The 20849-nt window shown below is 40.8% G+C and overlaps 1 protein-coding gene across 1 annotated transcript in view; it reads right to left on the bottom strand.

Moving 5' to 3' along the window:
• Positions 1–20849, bottom strand: part of CNTNAP5 (contactin associated protein family member 5) — a 295991-nt gene that overhangs the window by 118272 nt on the left and 156870 nt on the right. The window contains exons 8-10 of the mRNA XM_037398285.1: positions 18391–18655; positions 15607–15756; positions 14343–14514 (exon numbers count right to left, since the gene is read on the bottom strand). Of these exons, the coding sequence (XP_037254182.1) occupies positions 14343–14514; positions 15607–15756; positions 18391–18655 (587 nt within the window). The remainder of the gene's footprint in view (positions 1–14342; positions 14515–15606; positions 15757–18390; positions 18656–20849) is intronic.

Below are 20849 nucleotides of genomic sequence, written 5' to 3'. Positions count from 1 at the left end.
TTGCAAGTTTAGAATACTCAACAACTTTTAAAAAAGTGTTGTGGTACACTTTAGTTTCTTTGGGTCTTTAAGCCATTTACATTTTCTTCCCTAATTTTATTACATTCTGTGAAGTCATGGAGTACTAACAGAACAAGAGTAACATCAAGAAAGACTGTTATTCTTTTCCACGATGGAAAGGAATTTGTTACAAAGATAAGTTTTTCTTCTTTCTGTGATTTGCACAACTTGATGTCTAAACCTTTAAAATATTGTATTATTTCTGTTGTTGGACACCTTGCTCCTCAGACTCTGTACTTGCACACCACTGTGCGACCAACATTCAGAAGATCTGACCATCGATACCAACTGCTCTCCAGCTTGTGGCTGGGACAGAACTGTGGGAGGAGGTTGTGCTGGGATTAGCACAAGTGAAGGGAAAAGAGCCTGTTATCTATGCCTTAGATAAAAGGCATTTTTTAAAGGTTTGATTGCTTTGTTGTTAGAACACCTACATTTTTAATAGAGGTAAATGTGCTGACAGTTTGGTTTGGCATCAACAGAAAGGATTTTATATAAATAAATTTGAAAATAAAAAAAACAAATAAACCATCCTGTACAGACAGCTGTTCCATTTAGAATTCATCGTTTTACAAAACAAAAGCAGAAAAGCCATCTGCAAAAATCAAACAAACAAACAAGGACAGGATATTATACCCTACATGCATCCCTGTAGCAGGCCTTTAATTTACCATGGGGTTGCACATCCCATGAATTTTGACTCTAAAGGAATAGCAATGGAGGTGAACTCTATTCAGGTCCCCCCAGAAATTCAATTCCACATTCAAGCTAGATTCCAAAAGCCACTTAAATAGCCCTCTACCAACCTTCAAACTGCCCTTTTCCTCCACAGGGATCTCATGCAGGGCAAATCCCCTCTCCAACGCTAGTGGGAAGCTCCTCCACCCTGTATCAAAGACAAAAACTATCTCCAGCTCCAGCATCTTCCCACATGCACAAGTCACTGCAGTTATAGGAAGGAGTCCACCCTGCTCAAACCAGTTCTGTAGTTACCCCTTACAGCATTTACTAAACACAGTTTTAAGGACCAGATCAGCACTGTTCTTATTCACTTTGCAGTGCCATCAGGTAAAGGAGATTTATCTGGAAAAGAACAAGACTAAATTAAAACATGATCTGTCTCCAATCCATATGCGGTGATGTGAGTGTGGCAGACGAATCCATCTTTATTTTCCTCTGCAACAGTATTTCTAAAGACCAGTGCACCCTTCATGGGCCTGAATTTTTGTTTTCCACAGCTGGTCTTGCATGTATGAAACAAAGTCAGGGAAAACAAAACTGTTTAAATTAAGGCAGGGCAGGCAAAACCAACTCATGGCACTGTCCAAATAATCTTAAACATTCCTTTTCATTCACACTAAAAAAATCACAAAGGACAGAAAACTCCTTGTTCAAAGGTAGCATCTTCCACTGTAACTGCCTGTTTTTACAGAGACTGCTTTCTACAAACATATTCTTATTTTATAACCACCACAGACCATGCCCACCTGACAGCACAAAGCTCATATACCAGTCCAAGAGCAGGGAATTCTTCTACGTGGTTTTATTACCCTCCATTGTCAGTGAGCTCTTAAACTGTCAGAGAGGGAAGCTCTGTCACTACCTGCATTACCCAGCTAGGTTTAAACATTAGAACAGATAAGGGAGGATGGTCTTCAGACTTTAATTCCAGCATCTAGGGTTTAGGTGTTTGTGGGTTTGGATTTTTAAAATCATGCTCAGTTTTTCTGCATCCTGCCCTTCCACTCCAAAATTTGTGTGGTATTATTGACAGGTTTCCAAGACTCACACTCCAAAATTAGCTACCTGCAATGGTTTAATTACATTAGTTAGCAGGTCTAATTGGTGATGCAGGTGCATACTTTTGGGAAGGACCCAAGGGGTTCTTCAACTCTCATAGAACGTTATGTATCCCTCTATATTTTAAGACTATTTTTTCCACACTGTATATTGATCTTTACAAGGGATTAAGTCATTAAGAAGCCTTTTCCACCTTTTCCTTCCCTGTCATGTAACATAGTTCGGATTTAAGATATTTTGCCCCTTCCGTTTCCACGTCACTATTTCACTTCAGTTTTACTACAGAGAAAGAGGGAAAAGATAAACTCTGTAAGGAAAATTTGATGAAAAAGAGAGAGACATTTCTAAAAATATTGTAATTGTTGCTGCATAAACACAAACCAAATTGTCAGTGTTTTGCAAAGTACCAACACAAGCATAAGAAAGGGAAACTTTTTGAAAATCTGTCCATAATTTCCTTAATTAAAATAGAAACTGAAAGGAGACATGAAGCTTCAGTGTGCCCTGTGCTATTTGTAAACATGTCCACTGGAGCCTACACTTGAAACCAGCAAGAGACACAAAAGGTGAGGAGGAAAATACTTACAGCACTGAAGTGATCTTTTTAAGGTGACATAAAAGATCAGAAGAACTATAACCTGGACCATCAGCTCCTTCTAACTAGGCAGGACAGCCTCTCATGTATGTAGCATTTAATGGAAAAATTCTAGAAAAAGATCCAGATATTCCAGCACCTGAAGGTGTGCAGATTAAATGCTTTGTTTTGGATGATGGACATATTGGTAGGCAATATTCTAATCTACTTTGAGATTTACCCCAAATCAGAAATGTTTTAAAAAAGGACAGATGACAGCCCTTTTTATGTCTTCAATTCATCCCAGCTTTGATCAGCATCCAAATTCAAGGAGTGTGATCTAAAAACATCCAACTCATTGCTATAAAACCAAGAAGGGAATCATAAGAGGATTTCCTGGGGAAAAAAAATATAATCTGGACTATGAAATAATTACAATTTTTGCAGAGAAGACATTAAATACTGAAAATAGGGATACTAGAGAAAATGAAAAGAATGGATGCCAAATTGTGGGTGGTGTGGGTTTTTTTTCTATTATTATCATTCTTTCTGCAATGCACTGCAGGTATTTATGTGGAGGTGAATGCAATATTAAGTGTTTGCTTTTTCAATCCCAGCCTGGGACTGTAATAATTAAAATTAAAACTCACTGGGCATAATTAGCCAAGGTATTTTTTCATTTGCATGGCCAACTTTGAGGGAAAAAAAAAAAAACATATGAAGTTTGGCTTCTGCTGCAGGGCATACATTAAATCTTAGAGGAGATTGGGGAAATGCGAAAAGAGACTGCTTTCATCAGATTTATCCTAACACCTTTCACCTGCAATAGTAATTAATTTCCCAAAGGCCTATTTTGACAGTACAACACATGAAGCAATGTTAAGTTCCATACTAAAAGGAAAGGAGTAAAAAGTAAAAATTTATTAGTTCTTATGAGCAAAAATTGATTGTAAAATCTAATGGAATCTACAAAGGAAATAGGCATAAAGCAGGATTTAAAAGGTCAGCTCTATTAGCAAGAAAAAAGAACACTTTAAGCTAATTTATTTCTAAAATATTTAGAAAATATCCGAAGAAGTTTCTCAGTTAAAACATGGGTAGGGATAAAAGGATAGAGACTAAGGATGTTATTTGTGCTCCGTAACTCAAGTAGTACAGAGAAACAAACTCATGAATCAACTCAGTATGCTTCTCCCTAATGAGGTAAGCTGTTAACGCCAATCCCATTGCAGCGATTATTATGTATACCACATGCTGCTCCCTCCATTTGTATTTGCTAGGAGAACTGGAATATGCAGATGAATCTTGGTTTAATAAGGACAGCAATATCAGTGTGTGTTTGTGTCTGCCCGCTGATGTTAGAGATGAAACATCGCCAGGATTTATAAGAAAATATCTGAGGTCAGGTTTGTGTTCCTCATTGCAGATCTCTGGAATTCCCACGATGTCCTGCAAGATGCGCTATCCATCCATCCGCCAAGGTGGATTCAACGTGAATCTTTTTTTTTTTTTTTCCCTTCCTCCCCCCTCCCCCAGGTCACTTCAGGGAACTGAAGTTCCCAGTGTTGTCCTTGACAAGTACTGTCAGTATTTGCTATAGCAAGGGCAGGGTGCCAGCCAAGTAAAAATAGGACAACTCAGTCAAAGCTTCATCAGCACAAAATCAACATGAACTGCAGCAATCAGATTAAAGTACCCTAGCAGCTGTAGACAGGGAGAGCAACACATGCATTTATCTATGTCTTCACGTGAATCTGAGCCTAAAGGAAAGCAGGCTCTGACTATCCTCATAGTTCATTTTTGAATAATGACATGTTCAACATATAAATGGCCTCCTTAATCCCAATAATACCTGGTCATATACTCAAGCACAAATAGTATATAGAACTTACGACAATATAACTATGGGTGTACACCACCTTGTGCTTCTGCATCTGCCTTAGCTCTACCTCTGTCCGGGTAAACTTTGCTACCAAAAAGTCAATAATTTCAACTTCTTTCAGCCCTGGGAGGAATAGCAGAATCATATGAAATTTCAGGCTTCTAAACAGACATTTCTCTGTCACTGGCCAACTTATATACCACATTCTTTTCGATGGGGGTTGAGGAGTTCAAAAGCATTTATGTAACCAGCACCATTGTTAAGGATGTGTCTCAAGAGGATGTGACACATTTAAGGATGCGCCTCAAAAGCCTGGTGGAAGCAATCATTTGTCTAGCACCATCCTGAGGGGCAAAGGAGACTATTTCCATGAGAGGTGTCAAGTCAGAGGAAAATTACGCCGGCTTTCCCCTTATGACAGCTGTTTGGCACAAGCTATCCCAACTGGAACGCCTCCTAAGCACTTCTTCTTTACAGAGTTAGGGGAACTGGCAGGAGAAGCCACACCAGATCTTACTTCTTTGTGTACACATGGAGTGCAAGAACTCCTGGAAATGGAATTTTCTTCTTTGTAACTAACACCGCACACCAGTTTGTCCCCCTGCATGCAGGAGGTGGATGAGATTAATCAGCTCATGCCTTCAGGCTGCAGGCAACACCACAGCCCTTGCTGCTATATTCCAAGGGGGTACATCTGCTATAGGAGCAGACAGCCTTGCTCGGCTCAAAGGGAGCATCTGTGCCGTATGATGAAGGGCTGGAAATCCACAGTGTTTCTGGACTGAGGTTTAATGATTTTCTGGCACATTTTCCTAATATCCATGGCAACTCTTGTGCTGCAGTATCTCTTGAGCCCAAATTCCTACATCTATTCCCTGAACAGGATGCCAACCACAGCAAACACCCAACTCAGCTTCAGGACTGAAGCTAGTATTTCTAGTCCCAAAACATGATTCCAGCCAATTGCTGAACGGGAAATCCCAAAGCTTCTCAACAGTGTGGCCAAATTCTCAGCATCTGCATATTTGTTTTCCTACCCATTTCATTTATTTTTAAATGAGAGGCTGCCTGAATTCCCTCCAGGCTATGCCTTCTATTGTTTGCCCACACACAGACAGACTCACACCCCTACTATTCCACTGCCATGTAGAAAGAGAAAACACAGTGCAGAAAGTATTGGTATGTAGCAGAATTCACAGTCAGATACCAATGTATTTTGAGATTAGTACAGCTATGACAGGGTATATTTTGGTTTTGAACAATGAAGGTACAAAAAGCTGCTCATAATGAAAATGATGTTTTTAAAAAAGTAAGGAATGTGGGTTTACTAGTCCAAAAATTATCATCTCCCTCTGGATTTCACTTCAGGTCAACAGTGCCTCTCCTCCAATTTCCTTAATCTGACAGTGTCACAGCAAAGATGCTGATGAAATAATTTTAAGAGCATCCCACTGAACACTTTGCCAGCTTCCAGCAATCTGTGGCTTATGGATTCATGTATGCTTAATTGGCTTTCTCCTTTATACTTGACCTCTGCAGCATCTAACAACATCCAATTTGATGCTGTGTAAGATTCGAATTTGTAAGAAACAGCAAACTCTTGTTTATTATTCACCTCCTTCATGCTGCTCCTCATCGTACAACCCTGCCTAGCTCTCTCTTCTCCAGGCTGAAGAGTCTTAGCCTATTTAATCTCTCCTAGTAGAGAACAGTTTGTGGCACACAAAAGAACCGTGTCAGTTTTAGAAACAGCCGAGAGGTCTGAATGACAGACTCTTATAGTCAGAGCTGCACACAGCACCACCTCTGAGTGGCCCAGAGAGGACATACTTCTTGGGAAAGGCTGGTCAGGCCAAGGTTGAAGTCAGTGAATACATCCAACTGGATTTGCATTTAATCTTTTAGCAACTGAAATAGAGATTGCAAAGGAATCAGCACACAGTTGTTAGCTTGATTTACTAAGGAAGATGTTCCTAGTTACAGTCTCTGCTTTCTCCTAACAGCTTACAAACTTCTCACTCTCATTTTGACCACACCTGAAAGAGGGACAGACACCTGAATTCCAAGAAGTCAGAGGATCTTGTTAAAATAGAGAGCCAAGTAGAAGGGAACCAAGTTACTGTTCATCAAAGAAAGATACACAGATTGAGCTGAATTGTCATTCTAGACATCATGGAATCTGCAGAGAAGGAATCCCAAGAAAAACCAGGGCATTAAATTCTGCAATCACAGAGCTTCATCTTGCAGTTGCAAAAATGAATCACACATTTTTAGAATCAAAAACCAAATCAGGGAAGTGACAAATAAGTGTGGCTTCTTCTCCCCCACTTCCTCATACTCCAAGCTTAACATATACACTTCATGTTAAAGAAAAGCCATCAAACCATACCTATGGGCTACACAGTCCCTACTTGCCGCCACAGCACTGCCCTAGAGTGTCTGAGAGATACACCTACCATATCAGCTTTCTCACAGCTGTGAGAAATGCCGAGCTGAATTCCCACATGTTTGGATTGGGGTATTTCAGGTGGGGTTTTTTTTCGTTTTATTTTTTTTCTTTTTTCTTCCTTAAGCAGTGTTGTTGTTGACATTTCAGAACCCTTAAAGCAAGAACAAGACACAGCTGTTCCAGCTAGAGGAGAAGCCTGAGTGAATGCAACAGAATTGCACAGAGCTGGAGGGAATTTAGAAGATCACTTAGTCCATGCTCACACCCCAAGGCAGGATCACTCATACCCGCGTTTGTTATTTCTCACAGACTCATCTAACCTATTCATAAAGCCTTCCAGTGACAGAGACTTGACAGTCTCCTCAGGCAGTCTATGCTATGGCTGCTCTCCTATACATCCTGGTCAGAAAAGATCATTATTCCCTTCTGTGCTGCAGCAGGCTTTTAGTACCTGGAGACCATTATGCTGCCTCCCCTCAGCAATCTCTTCTGATTAAAGAACCAGACTTAATCTTTCTTTGCATGGGATGTTTTCTAGACCTATTTCATGTTTTTTCATAGAGACAGGGCCATTCAAGAAACAGTTTTGGCTCTCTGTATGTTTACAGAGAACAGAAATTTGGAAGCATGACTGCTAATGAACCCAGGACAGTTAATCACCAAGTGGCAACCCTGACTAGTGTTTACCTCACAGGGTTTGCTCAACCCACTGCTGCTCCTCAGTCAGACACAGTTGCCCACCTGTTTTTCTCACTGGCTCTGTTTTGTATTTCAAGATTTGTAGAGTTGCCAGTTATCCCAAATTTCAAAATGAAGGCTGTAGATGTTAAGAGCTGGGTATTTTGGCATCAGTGTTATGGCTCAGGGGTCCCGCTTAGATCAGGGGAATGGCAGCAAGCATGTTTTCTTTTTAAGCTAACAAGAGAAAACACATGAAGAAAAGGGCAACTGATCTAAGTTTATGGCCCATCACAGCTCTAAATAAACCTCAGGTTTGAGAATCCTTATTAGCGCTAGAGAAACCAATACTTTCGTTACCACTCTTCTGAAGAAACAGTTCAGGGTTTGTCAGTCTGAGAAGGCACAAGAAGACTCAACCCTCTGTTCTGCCACAGGCACATGCTAGCCAGGGAAGGGAAGCACTGGCATCTGTGGGGACAGCAGCCTCGTGCCTTTCATCAATGTTAAAAAGACTGAAAGAAGAGCTCTGCAGCAGCCACGCTCTGCCCAACTGGCTGCTGCGCTAGATGCAGCTGTGATTTCTTACCCAGCTGAGTGAGAAGTTTCTGTAACCACATCCTTAACCCATTTCCAGAAGGCTGTTTGATAGGGTCAAGCAGTCTTTGCAAATGCTGTAAAATACTGAGGAGGGAAATGCATAAGTGAAGACACCATAGGAAAAAGACATCCTGTTGTGGTTTGTGGGTTTTTTGTTTGGGTTTTGGGTATTTTTTTCTTTTCTTTTGTCTAACCAGAAGTACTTAGCAAAGTCTCTCCAGCTTGGATCTGTAACACACTACCTTCAGGTGAAGGACATGGAGCTTGGCCATCCACTTAAAACTAAAGACTTAGTGGGGCCCAAGAGAAGGGAGTGGATCCCTTCTGATTTACAGCATCTGTGAGAAGTAAATTAATTTTTTATGCTGCTTGTCACCTACCCATCCCTTCACATTTACGTCCTCCCTACAAATTAAGGGCCAAAGACAGAAAGCATTATTCTGTTCTCATTAGACTTTCTTATTGCTCAGGCTTTCCCCCGGCAGCTTTTAAGCTTAATATGTCACACCCCCCCGAAAATGCCTCCCTTCCCCAAAAAAACTTATAGTGCAAAACACCAGAACTGAGGGCTGTATGGTCCCTGTAGTCATGAACTTAATCTATATCACTCTGAACTGAAAATAAATTCAAAGAGAGTCTGCGTTTATTTGTTTGGGTCTATGCCAGATAGCTTTTCGTCATAGACGGTCAATATATTACATGTACTACTGCAAAAGACTGCATAGATACTCAAGGTGCTCTTTTCCTCCCCAACAAAAAGTCTCTGAGTTCAAGGACTTCATAGCACCTTCACTTTCCAACATCTCTTGCTTATTACTTTCTGCTCCGTACCATGCCATAGAGGGGAAATGCCAGCAGGCTGTAAGGAAGTGTATTTTCCAACTTATTAATTCAGCATAAGGCAAACAACCCCTGATGTGCACCTGCATTCCTAACCAAGCAGAAATCCTGAAAAGGCAACAACAAAGAGGGATAAAATGATATCTACTTTCTTTTAAATACAGAGCAGACTTCTATGGCTTAGCAGGATATTGCCTCATTTCTTCTTTACCTCTCATTGGAATAGGAATAAATACATTGCAGGCAGCCATGACCTCTAACACTTCATAACAGGAGCAGTGTAAGCACCACACTTTGCAACCTCCTCAGAAAAGACTAAGCAATCTGTGTATTTGGACAACCACAGCACATATACATACTACAAACAACAGAAAAAAAAGAAGAAAAAAAAAAAAAAGAAGCTGGATTTACACTAGGCAGGCAGTAGGGATAATGCCAAGAGTCCTACACACACATTGCTACAAGAAAAAATGCTTCCTTCTACAGATTCCACTTTTGGCTCAGTATTGGGGCCAGTTCTTTCTAATATCTTTATCGATGATATGGACAAGAGGACTGAGAGCACCCTCAGCAAATTTGCAGACAACACAAAGCTGGCAGGGAGTGTTGATGTGCAGAGGGCAGGAGGCTCTGCAGAGGATCGGGACAGGCTGGACCGATGGGCCCAGGTCAGTTGTATGAGGTTCAACAGGGCTCAGTGCCGGGTCCTGCCCGTGGGTCACAGCAACCCCCCGCAGCGCTACGGGCTGGGGGCAGGGGGCTGGGAGTGCCTGGAGGAAAAGGGCCTGGGGGTGCTGGTCGACAGCCGGCTGAACGTGAGCCAGCAGTGTGCCCAGGTGGCCAAGGCGGCCAACAGCATCCTGGCTTCTATCCAAAACAACATGGCCAGTGGAACAAGGGAAATGATGGTCTCCCTGTACTCGGCACTGGTGAGGCTGCACCTTGAATACTGGGTTTGGTTTTGGGTCTCTCACTTCAGGAAGGATGTAGAACTGCTAGAGAATGTCCAGAGAAGGGCAACAAACCTGGTGAAGGGTCTAGAGTACAAGTCTTATGAGGAGCAGCTGAGGGAAATGGCGTTGTTTAGTCTGGAGGAGACTCAGGGGGGATATTGCTTTCTCCAACTACCTGAAAGGAGGTTGTAGCAAGGTGGGGATCAGTCTCTTCTCCCAGATAACAAGTGACAGGACAAGAGGAAATGGCCTCAAGTTGCACCAGGGGAGGTTTAGGTTGGATATTAGGAAAAAATTCTTCACTGAAAGGGTGGTTAAGCACTGGAACAGACTGCCCAGGGAGGTGGTGGAATCACCATCCCTGGAGGTGCTTAGAAAACATGCAGGAGCAGTGCTTAGGGACATGGTTTAGAGACGGACTTGGCAGTCCTGGGTTAACAGTTGGACTTAATGATCTCAAAGGTCTTTTCCAACCTAAATAATTCTATGAATCTATACTTTCCTGTTCCACAAGGCACTAGGAACAGTTTGCAGAAACAGTTTTATCTTGAAGGAGGTGAAGAAGGGAATACAGCACTACTTTGCAGGGCTTGTGGAGCAGACATAGCTTTGATAAGAATAGATTGGGGATGCCTCTCTTTGCACAGATCTGTCACCTAAGGACAACATGTAGGTACTATACAAGGGGATGGCAAATCAGAGCAACTTGATATGCAGCAGTAGGAACATTAATGATGCTGGCACTGCAGCTGAGGCCTAGAAAAAGCAGTCTTTTAATAGCAGATGATGCTAACTAGCTTTTTTTCCATCATTGGGACAACCCATACTGGTGTGTTCAACCCCAGACTCTACAATGTCTCAATGCCCTACTGAAAGCACATAAAATATGAGTTTGCTGTGTGTTATCTGCTGATCTCAGCCCCCACAGACACATCCCACTCAGCCAAGACCAGAGCAGCTACAGAGTGGCCTCATTCACAGGATCGCTGAGGCTGCAAGGAGCCTCTGGAGGTCTCCAGCAAAAGCTGCCTGCTCAAAGCAGGGTCAGCAAGAGGGTCAAGTTCACTTGTGTCTCCAAAAGCACCTTAACTTAGCACTGTCTCCCCAGACATCAAACTGAAAGAAGGCAGAACTCTTTATATTTCTATGGACATTGCCATTTTTTGTGTGTACTCTGATACCTCAGCTAGTGACAAGGCATTTATTTCCAGATAAATAGCTACTAAAGGATGGAAATAACAAATACAGGGAGTCAGAAGGCATTCATGCCAAGTTCACTTGAGCAGACATATAGTCCAAATACTAGAGAAATAATGAGATATTAAGGCTTAGTTCCTCAGATGGCTCCATTTAAATTAATTAAGGCTGGTCACTTTATACAGGGAATCATGGGGGTGGGGGTGTGTGTATCTGTAATATGCTTACACAACTAGATTTTCTCGTGAAAACATACTTCTGGCACCAATAATAGCCCTGGTTTATCATCTTTCAAAACAAAGGCATTAATTCTCTTTTTAAGAGGAGGCACAAGATGTAGTGAGCTGCCTACCCACCGCTTTCAGAGCCCAGGCTGGAATGAACTTGGCCTACAAACCTGTAACAATTAAACTACTTTCTAAATAGAGGCATATTCCTCAAAAGAGTTTTTTTTTTGCTTAGATAACCAAGATAAATGTCCCATTTACATGTTAATTAAGGTACACAATTCCCACATGCACTAAAATTACAAAAACACGTACTTTACAGTTTACACAGCAATAAATCTTATAATTAAGAAAGGAAAGACCACATTTCTTGAAGAAGATGCTTTTACACAGTTTTAACACTCCTTATATAGAGAGAATGAGCAGCTGGATACTGTACGCCTGGAGCCAGATCCCAACTTTCCTACAGCCCAGAGCTGCTGTGGTACAGAGCACTAGGTCAGCTACCGTGACTAGCTGAACTTACAGTGACAGGAAGGGTCTGACATTTTGTGCAATGAACCAATTTGCACAAGATTTGAAAACAAACTCAAGCATATGCCATGCAGACTACAGTGCAATGCAGTCTTTAGATTTGAATTCAAACCTCTTATTCTCCCGAACTTTCCATCTATAGTTTGTAGTAACCAATTATGCCGTAATATAGGCTTGCAGAACCTAGAATTTTCAAAAATGGTAACAGACTCCATGAATACTTTGTTGTTCAGCCTTTCCCCAGCTCACCCCCAGGCTTAGAAATAATTGTGTTGATAAAATAACACCAAGGATTTGCTCTTGTCTGTATTTTCCTTATTTATTTTCTTTGAATTTCATCCCTCTTTCCAGCTGTCCCTAGCTGCTATGACTATTCTTGAGTTCTGTACTGCACCAGCAGTACTTCATCCTGTGAATTTTTGAACAACTTTTTTAACTTCCTGAAATCAGTTCTGTAAATTTAGCCTCTCTCAAAATTGTGCCCCAGATGTGTAAAATGTGTAATATGATTTAGAAAAAAAAAATCCTTTCTTATTCCCTGCAAAACAAATTCAGCAGTTACTGGAATTGCCAGGCGGGGGGAGAGGGCGCTGGGTGTTTCACTCAATGAGAAGGCTGCAATCTCCATGGCTCCAGTGAGGCTTGCACCCTTCTGTGATGTGGGGAATTTCTGAACTTCAGCCCAACACCTTCCCACACCACAGGCTTCTCTCTCCCCCTTCAGGGCACCTCCATTCATACACTAAATCCAGCCGTAAGAGAATCACTTTTGGCAATTGTAAATCAAATCCTTTTTTTCCCCCTTCTTTTAAGTCTGCCTTGGTTTTGTGATCAAATCTACCTTATGATCTAGGTATATCACATCTGCAATACGATCTACTATAGGTCATACCTACTATAGATCTACCTATATCATATAGTACAGACACATAAATTTAAGGCTGTCCAGAGACCCTCATTGGAAGATGGTACTTTCATCTTCACTAGTTCACATGTAACTTTTGTTTACATGTGTGATATATTCAAGGTAATGATTATGTTAAGTGCCATCATTCTTACTACGTTTGGATCCTTGGCCTGAATGATTGTGTGGGATGAGCACAGACTGAGGGTGGTCATCCTTGGGATACTGAAGGTAAGCAAGACACTCACAGTAGTACCACAGATGCCCACTGCATCCCGGACTTGGTGACAATGAAGGCACTGGAGACATCCCACAGCACCTCTACATCAGAACAGAAGAGTTCTCTTCTGTTTCAATACACAAACATACAAGTTGCCTTTGAATGGTCCACTCAATCTTAAAAAATCTTTTTCCAAGAAAACAACAAAATACTTTCTCTTAATTCTCAGGAAAATTTATATTTTCCTTCCTTCTGTTAAGTCAGCTGCATCTTGTTAATTCCATCTACCATTTCAGGCACACCAGGTGTGAAATTCGTATCCCCCTGAATTCAGTCATCGTTCAACATGGAAACAGATTTGATCAGCAGAGTCAGCATTTTCTCTGTATAAGTTAACAAACATGAACATACAAAGGTGAGCACAAAGGTCTCACATAACAGAGCTTTTGCCCACTTTTCAAAGGACTGCAGCTCCAGCAGCCTGATTCCTCCTGCAGTAAGCAATAATGGAGATCAGCCTTCAGCTCTACCTCCCTAAGCAATGTCTGAAAAAATCATGTTAAATGCTTAAGCTCCTAACGCATTTCCAAAGCATCCTTTACTACCCCCTTAACTATTTGAAGCACATGAAATTTCCAGCAGTATTTTTCAGAACTTTGCTAGACTGAAAAAAATAAAATAAAATAACATCAAAGCCTATTATTCCATGTATTAACTTCAAAGTACATAGTTGTAGAAATAATTCAGTAACATTTAGACACTAAAAATCCATAGGAAGCAAAGGAGAAATTAGGAAATACTTAAAAAAAAAATAATTGGTTTCTTATTTCCTCTCTATTCTTTATGAGAAAATCTGGGTTTCCTGTCAGGTTTCAGCTTAGGAGGGATTCAGAGCAGTAGTTAAACTGAAATGTGTCTCTGGTAGATACAGACATTTCATCATTATATTGTCCTACTGAATGGCCAGTATGTCGCATGAGGTGTACCATATCTGTATTATAAATGTGCTGTGCTCTAATGACTAACAAGAAAAACTGTAAATGATCTACTTAAGCAAAACCAGCTAATATATTAAGGGGATGACATGTTCTGATGAATCAAATAATTTTTTTCTCTTTCATTTCCCTTTAAAACTTCAAAGCAATCAAATGTTGTTTATGCATAAAATTTAATCCTTTCACCAATCTGTAATTTGATTGAATTTGCATACTCTATTTCCCGCAAGTCAACGTGAAGAGAGCATCATGTAATTGAAACCATTTCCCCTCCAGTCCTACCTTTGCTGTAATATTTTCTATTAGTAGTTCTATTATGCCTAATATCTGTAATGTTGGCAGATTACAATTTTCACTTAATACAACCTGTATTTATAAAGCACTAGGATGAAAAAAGAACAAATACATGAAAAAAGAAACAATAATTACCTGTCTTTGATGCCACACAGATCAATGTGTAAATCACTAAAATTCCCCAGGGAGCCTTGCTGAACTAAAATGAGGTCCTTGGGCTGGTTATCAATAAAGATGAGCCTCATACAGCCTTGAAAAGCAGTAATGGGATTTAAACATTGGGAATCAGTGAAATTGTCAGGGCACCCTGTGGGAAAAAGAGAAGAGGCAGAGAAGAATATTGGAATTTTCATCTATTTCTGCTGGGATTTCCTGATGCAAGAACTCAGAGGCTCACTATTCAGTTCTCACTCCTTGTGCCGTGCAACATCTTGTGTTATAAATCCTTCAGTAAGGAGACGGGGGGGGGGGGCGGGAAATAAAAAGAAAAAGTGAAGTGCACTCAGCAACTGGAAATATCAGAGTATGAGGTTTTCACATGTGTTAAGCGAAAACAGAATGGGGGGGGTTCCCATCTTATTTATACTCCACAGCTGATAGCAACTGACTCCCATAAAAAAAACGGTGCAAATGGGTTAAATTCTTCTGCTGCAGCAACACACAGAGTAAAAGGATGAAATCCTGTGGACAGCAAGCAAGAAAACCATTTATATCTGAGCTTTCTCAGTATTTGGTCAGCTCTAAGATCCAAAGCCTCCTGTGCATCCTCACGTAGTGCTGTATAGGGCAGCGCAGAGGGTTCATCAACATCACAGCCTCACTACAGTAAGCAGTGCACAGAAATAGGTAAAAAGACAGTTGATGACACTTCCTTTTCCTAAATTAATGCTTGCACTCCAGAAAACAGAAGGTAGTATTTTTCAAGACTGTTCTTTCCCTTTTCAAAATTGAGCAGAGCTTACATTCATTTCCATGAGCACAGTATCTAAATACCTTTGTAGATCTGAGCTGTATGTCAATTAAGCTCTGAAGTTTAAAGTTACTGAGGACAGTGATATTTACAGGAATATCAATAATACTAGTAGTCCTCGGGATTTTTAACTAGAAAGAAAACCCTTGTGGCTAATACAGCTATGTAGCTTTTGTATGTTTTGTCAGCTAGATGCAGGTACACATTGGCTACTGTTAGGGGTTCTGACCTTTCTCCCTCTTAAGGACTGACCAAGAAGACTCTTCCATCTTCCCACAAGTGCTCTGCAGCTCAACAGGGGGCCTAAAATCAGTTAGTATAACATACACTCTTGGCTGCAAAAACTGTGCACATGGGGAGACTTCAATGGTGAGCACCTGAAGGTCTTCATTAAGAAAACCTGTCCTGCATCTGTCTGAATCAACCTACCTCCAAAATAGTAGCTGTTTCCAGAGTAGATCCTTGAGACAGTGGTTGCATGGCTAGCAGTGGCAGCGTTGTTATCCAGTGTCAGGGTAATGCGATGTCTTCTAGCATTGATGTTAACAGAATGCCAAAGCCCATCGTGGAGGTTGGTGCCTGGCAAAAAACAAGTATAAAAAGTGAAAAAAAGAGGTGCGGGAGACAACCATGTTCTTCAAACCTCCTTTTGCTTCCAGCTAGTGACCACAAATGTGCAGCTGATCCCCAAAAATGCAGAACCGCCAGCTGAAAAGAACTCACTTCTGGAAACAAACCAGATAGAAGAAAAGGCCCAAGAAATTGAAAGGTTTTGAGAGATTTAAGTAGGTGACCTCATATTTTAAGCTAATTGCTTCTGATACCACAGGCACTCATGGAGCTGTCCAGTCCCTTCACCTTTCTGGCAGCACATTACTACCGTGTTGTGGGTATTTATGTCTGTCCATCTTCAGTCTGTTGGGAAATGCTTGTGGCTCATGGGAGCGTGCAAAGATCTCTGTTGAGCTTCTGGTACTAAACACATGCCTGAGACTGCAGAGGATTAGGTTCAGTGAGATGGTCGTACCCTGTCTCAGGCTCCAATATGAAACATGACAAACTCCAGTGGGTATCAGTAGGATTTGTGTTTCTTAAAGCCCTTCAGCACTAGGTTAGCACACAGTCTTACTGATGGATGTACCAAAGCCCTTCTATATTGGATTTTGTCATGGGTCTTGTGAGAGCTGCAATTGTTGCTCTGACCAGGAACCTATGAAGCTGTGAGAGATTATAGTACTGGGTAGCCTCTTTCTCTTCTCGACACTTGTGCAAAGTGGGAAATAATCTCTCTGTTTCCTTATTCTGAAAATCAGTGTTGCATCTCATGGCTTTTGAAATAACACCACATAGCTACAAAGAAACCCCACATCCATTCTGACAGCCATGAAAATCAGCGGGCAAGCTTCTGAGCTCACACACAGTGGTGCAGATCAAAAGTAACCTAATTACAGTTCAAAATACTCTACTGTCAGGCTGGAGTCACTGAGATCGAGCACAGACAACTAGTGTTTACTCCCCTCCCTAATGGAATATTTTTCATTGATGTAGCTTTCAGAAGAAACAAACGAGCACTTAGTGACACAAAGAGGTGTGAGAACAGTTCAAAACAAAATAAAAAAATTGTGGGTGTTACACGTATGAAAAGCCATTTCATTATGAATTTGAAAATGAGACAATTTCCACAGTAATGGCTGTTAACGCATGTACAATTTCCATAGAATAAGAGGCTGGTTTCCCAGCAGAAATGGGTAATTTTTCACTAGAACAAGTCCATTTTGAAGTGAAATATGCTGCTGAAGTTTGAAAAGATGTCAAAACAAAACAGGTCCCATTTGGGGCAAAAATAGGTCCATTCTTGAGCAAGCATGAGTTTATTGTGAGTACCTGACATCTGCAGAACATGGCACTTACACATGGAAAATATGCAGAAATTGCAAGTAGGCAGTTTAGAAATGTTTTGGATAGCACCAAAGGCTGGGCTCGGGTTCATGATTTCAGAACTACATAAAAACAAATACACCAACCAAATATTGACATTGTCTCAGCATTGTCGACAATTTAATTAGGACTGCAATAAAGGCTGGAAACTCAGTTTACAGCATTCAATAGCAGCAAGCTAAGGCGGTAGCAATCTACATGAATAAGGATAGATGCACGGCTGCCTCATTTTCTATCATAAAGGGGAACAAAACACGCATACGGAACAGCTCTGCTTTGACAACCGTCAGATTTTATCTCTGCTTCTTTTAATAGACACATCTGCCCTCTTTTAGTCAGTACTGGGAATATTTTAATATTACATATTTTTAAACAGCTGCTCTTGAAAATATCATTATTATTATTCAGTTCCTTCTGAGTTCCATCACTATTACTCATCCACCTTTGGAAACTGGGTATTTAACCTATGCAGAAAATTAATTTCCCAGTCTCCCACCCAGCACTGCTGCATAGCAGTGGAGTATGTGCAGAGGGCCCCGGTCTTAGAACATTTCAGTTTGGGATGCCAGCACAGCTTATACAGGTCACACTGGGATAGCAGCTGGGCTGTTCTGGTCATGCCTCTGTTGCAGAGTCTGAACTGTTTCCCTGTTGTCTCTGGGAGCCAATGTGTAGCTGTTCTGGTAAGTGTTTACAAGCAATTTCCCCTGAATTTTAAGTCAGAGAGGCAACCCTTTCACATTCTTGCATCCCATCAGCCGTACACGAAGCAACTTGCAAACTGGCTAAGGAGCACAGTGAAGCGGTGTGAGGAGAGGAAGCCCGTGGTCAGCCTCTTTTCTGAGCATAGCATAAAGGGTGAGTGTAAAGCTACAGTTAGGGGAAGAAAATCAGCTCTGACACTGCCGTGACTTGGGCTGGGGAACAGTGCAGCACCTAAGCTGGCTCCCAGCTGACTTCAGCACAATCTGAGCATGGGAAACAGGGAGGTCTTCAGGTGACCTGACTGAAAAAAAAAAATAATTGTAATTGTTTAAGAACACAGAGGCTGAGCTAATTGTCAGGTAGATTGAGACTGGAGATCTCAGGATGCCAGCTTTTTATGCATAGATCTACTTCAAGCTGCACAGAGCACCTCTACCACTGGGAAGCAAGAGAAAATTTAAAAAGATAAAGACGATCGTGTGCTTCCTTATTTCACCATCCTTTCATCCTGTGGGGTTGGACCTTAGTTTTTTAAAGGGAGACAGGTGAGAATAAACAAAGATTAAGTACCTTCACTGATTTCCACTGGGTTCTCTGTCTCTTTCTGAATAAGTAGTGTCAATCTCCCACCATGGAGGTAAACCAAGAGGGGTCCCGAATTTTCAGACAATTCAGTGAACAGAAGTAAGCCGTCTTTATTCCATGTTCGAAACTGGAAGCTGACTGACAAACCATCAATTTGAGGAGTCCCAGGTAGTAGCAAGTAGCTTCGACTGGTGCTGACAAAGGTGATAGGAACGATTTGTGGTTCTGAGCAAGAAAAGGTCACGTTCCCCTACAAATAATAACAAACAAACGTAATCAACATGACAATTTTTATCGGTCATCTCAAAACATCCATAGTTAAATAAGCTCAAATCCAGTAAATTGGATTTCTAATGGCCCGCAAGGCTGAAATAGGTATTGTTATTCAGGTACGAATCTTTGGAACTCATTAGCAAATGTATCCGTCCATTCTAGGAAAACACATTGGATTTAAAAATTTTACTTTCACCCTAACTGGGGGGTCGGGGATGGGATCAAAAATCAAAACCTCAGTTCTTAGAATCTAAATGTTTCCAAATGTCCCATATCAAGACCATGACTAGGTGCAGAAGGGCTTATTTGCTAGCCCAGACAGACCACCTCCACATGGCCACACCTGCTTTGTGTTTCCCAGCACCTCCCATTTCAAGGTAAAGTTTAGCTTTATGTTAAGAAAATCAAACTCATTTAGATCTATGCTAATTTCAGGAACTGGCACCAAAGGAACAGTAAGTCCGCTTGCACTTTCACGTGCTGTGGGATGTGATACAAATGTCCTGCGTTGGCTCTGCACCGATGGGACTACAGGGGTGTGAATTAGGCAAGCTGCAATTGAGAAAACAAAGCATCCTCCAATGCATAGGGATCCTACCAAGCAGACTAGATTTATTCTACATAAGCCAAAATGCAGTGAGAGTGCTTTTTCTGCCCATTTACACCAATGTTAGATAATTTTAAAAGTAAAATCTCCCTCATCTCCTAAAATCTAGTACACGGGGCAAAATATGAGGCAAATTTTCTGGGTTTATTTCAAATATACAAAATATAATTTGCAATTGCAGTACTGGTTATGTTTTCTTTTACCCTGAGTGACACAGCCCTGTGCTGCTCCAAATAATGAAAGTCAACCTAATGATGATAATATCACAAATAGTTTAAAATAATTACTCCGAAATTATGTCAAAATTCATAAGGAAACTCAAGGAAATAGTAATTTGAATACAGTACTTATAGTGGGATGAAACAAGTGAGATTTCCTTGCCAGTGCTAGGTCCCATGCTTTTGATCAGATATTTTGAGGAATTATTAAAACATTAGATACACAGCAAGCATGGTGAAATCTAACACTGCTTACTGCCAAACTTAGTTGATCACCTCAGTCATCCAGCCCTGAAATCAATGGTGTTATTTACCCAGAAAAGCAGCACATTTTCTCAAAGCAGTCAGCAGAATCTGTACCAGCATGTACCACTGTAGTTTGTAGAAGAAATGACTCAACCGTTTTGTTCAGCCATCGTAGATTAGCCAGCCAGGTCAATCAAGCCACGTAATAAAACCGTAACAATGTATAAAGCCAGGACGCATTTAAACAGCCACGTCTTTCAAAGCCAATCCAGGAGATTGTTGCTTTGAACTAAATTGCTTTGTAAAATACCAACTGGAATCTGATAAAAACATCTGGGTAAAAGGCTTTCTCCATGGTACCACTTTTCATCAGAGCTGGTACCTCACTAACAGGATAATTATAATAACAGCACTTGATGGATGTATAGGAACTTGCACAGTGCTTGGGGAATTCCTCTTTCAAATCTCAGACAGCTGATGGAACTGTTCCCTATCACTTTCAAACGTCTTTCTTGTCTTTATATTAAAACAGGGGAAAAAAAAAAAAAAGTTCCAGAAAGAGACCAAGCTATCACTGAATGAAACAACCCTTGATAGATTTATATCTATATCAAGTTATTTCTGTATTCCTTGCCCTGTTAGGCGCAGAATGCTACATACCACATTTAACAATGGCAAAAGGTTATCCATGGGTATATCATGTTAGAATAAATTTTGAGATATAATCCAAAGTTTATCCAAAGTCACCTGAAGATTAGTCAGGTGGAAAGTATGATGAAATTTGCTCTCAAATTTTAAAACTTTTCTACTAATTGTTGGGAGTTTTCTGCATAAAAGAGATGCCATAGGTTTGGTTGTGTGGGGTTTTTTGTTACTGTTGTTATATTTCTGTCTCCATTTTCATCTGAATTAATGACAAATTATAGAAAACTGTCAACTGCAGCGATATAAACAAATACAGTTAACTTACTCTAGAGCTTTTTAAAGGTTTAGACATTTAAAATGCCGATGACAAATTTTCTTTGCAATTCTAGACATTTACAGTGATTCAAGTAATTCCATACAAAGCAGTAAGACATTTAAAGACCTTATACATATAT

Source organism: Falco rusticolus, chromosome 8 (genome assembly GCF_015220075.1).
Source record: "Falco rusticolus isolate bFalRus1 chromosome 8, bFalRus1.pri, whole genome shotgun sequence".
Lineage (NCBI taxonomy): Eukaryota > Metazoa > Chordata > Aves > Falconiformes > Falconidae > Falco > Falco rusticolus.
Note: the sequence above shows the minus strand (reverse complement) of the source record. Positions and strands in the feature narration are given on the sequence as shown.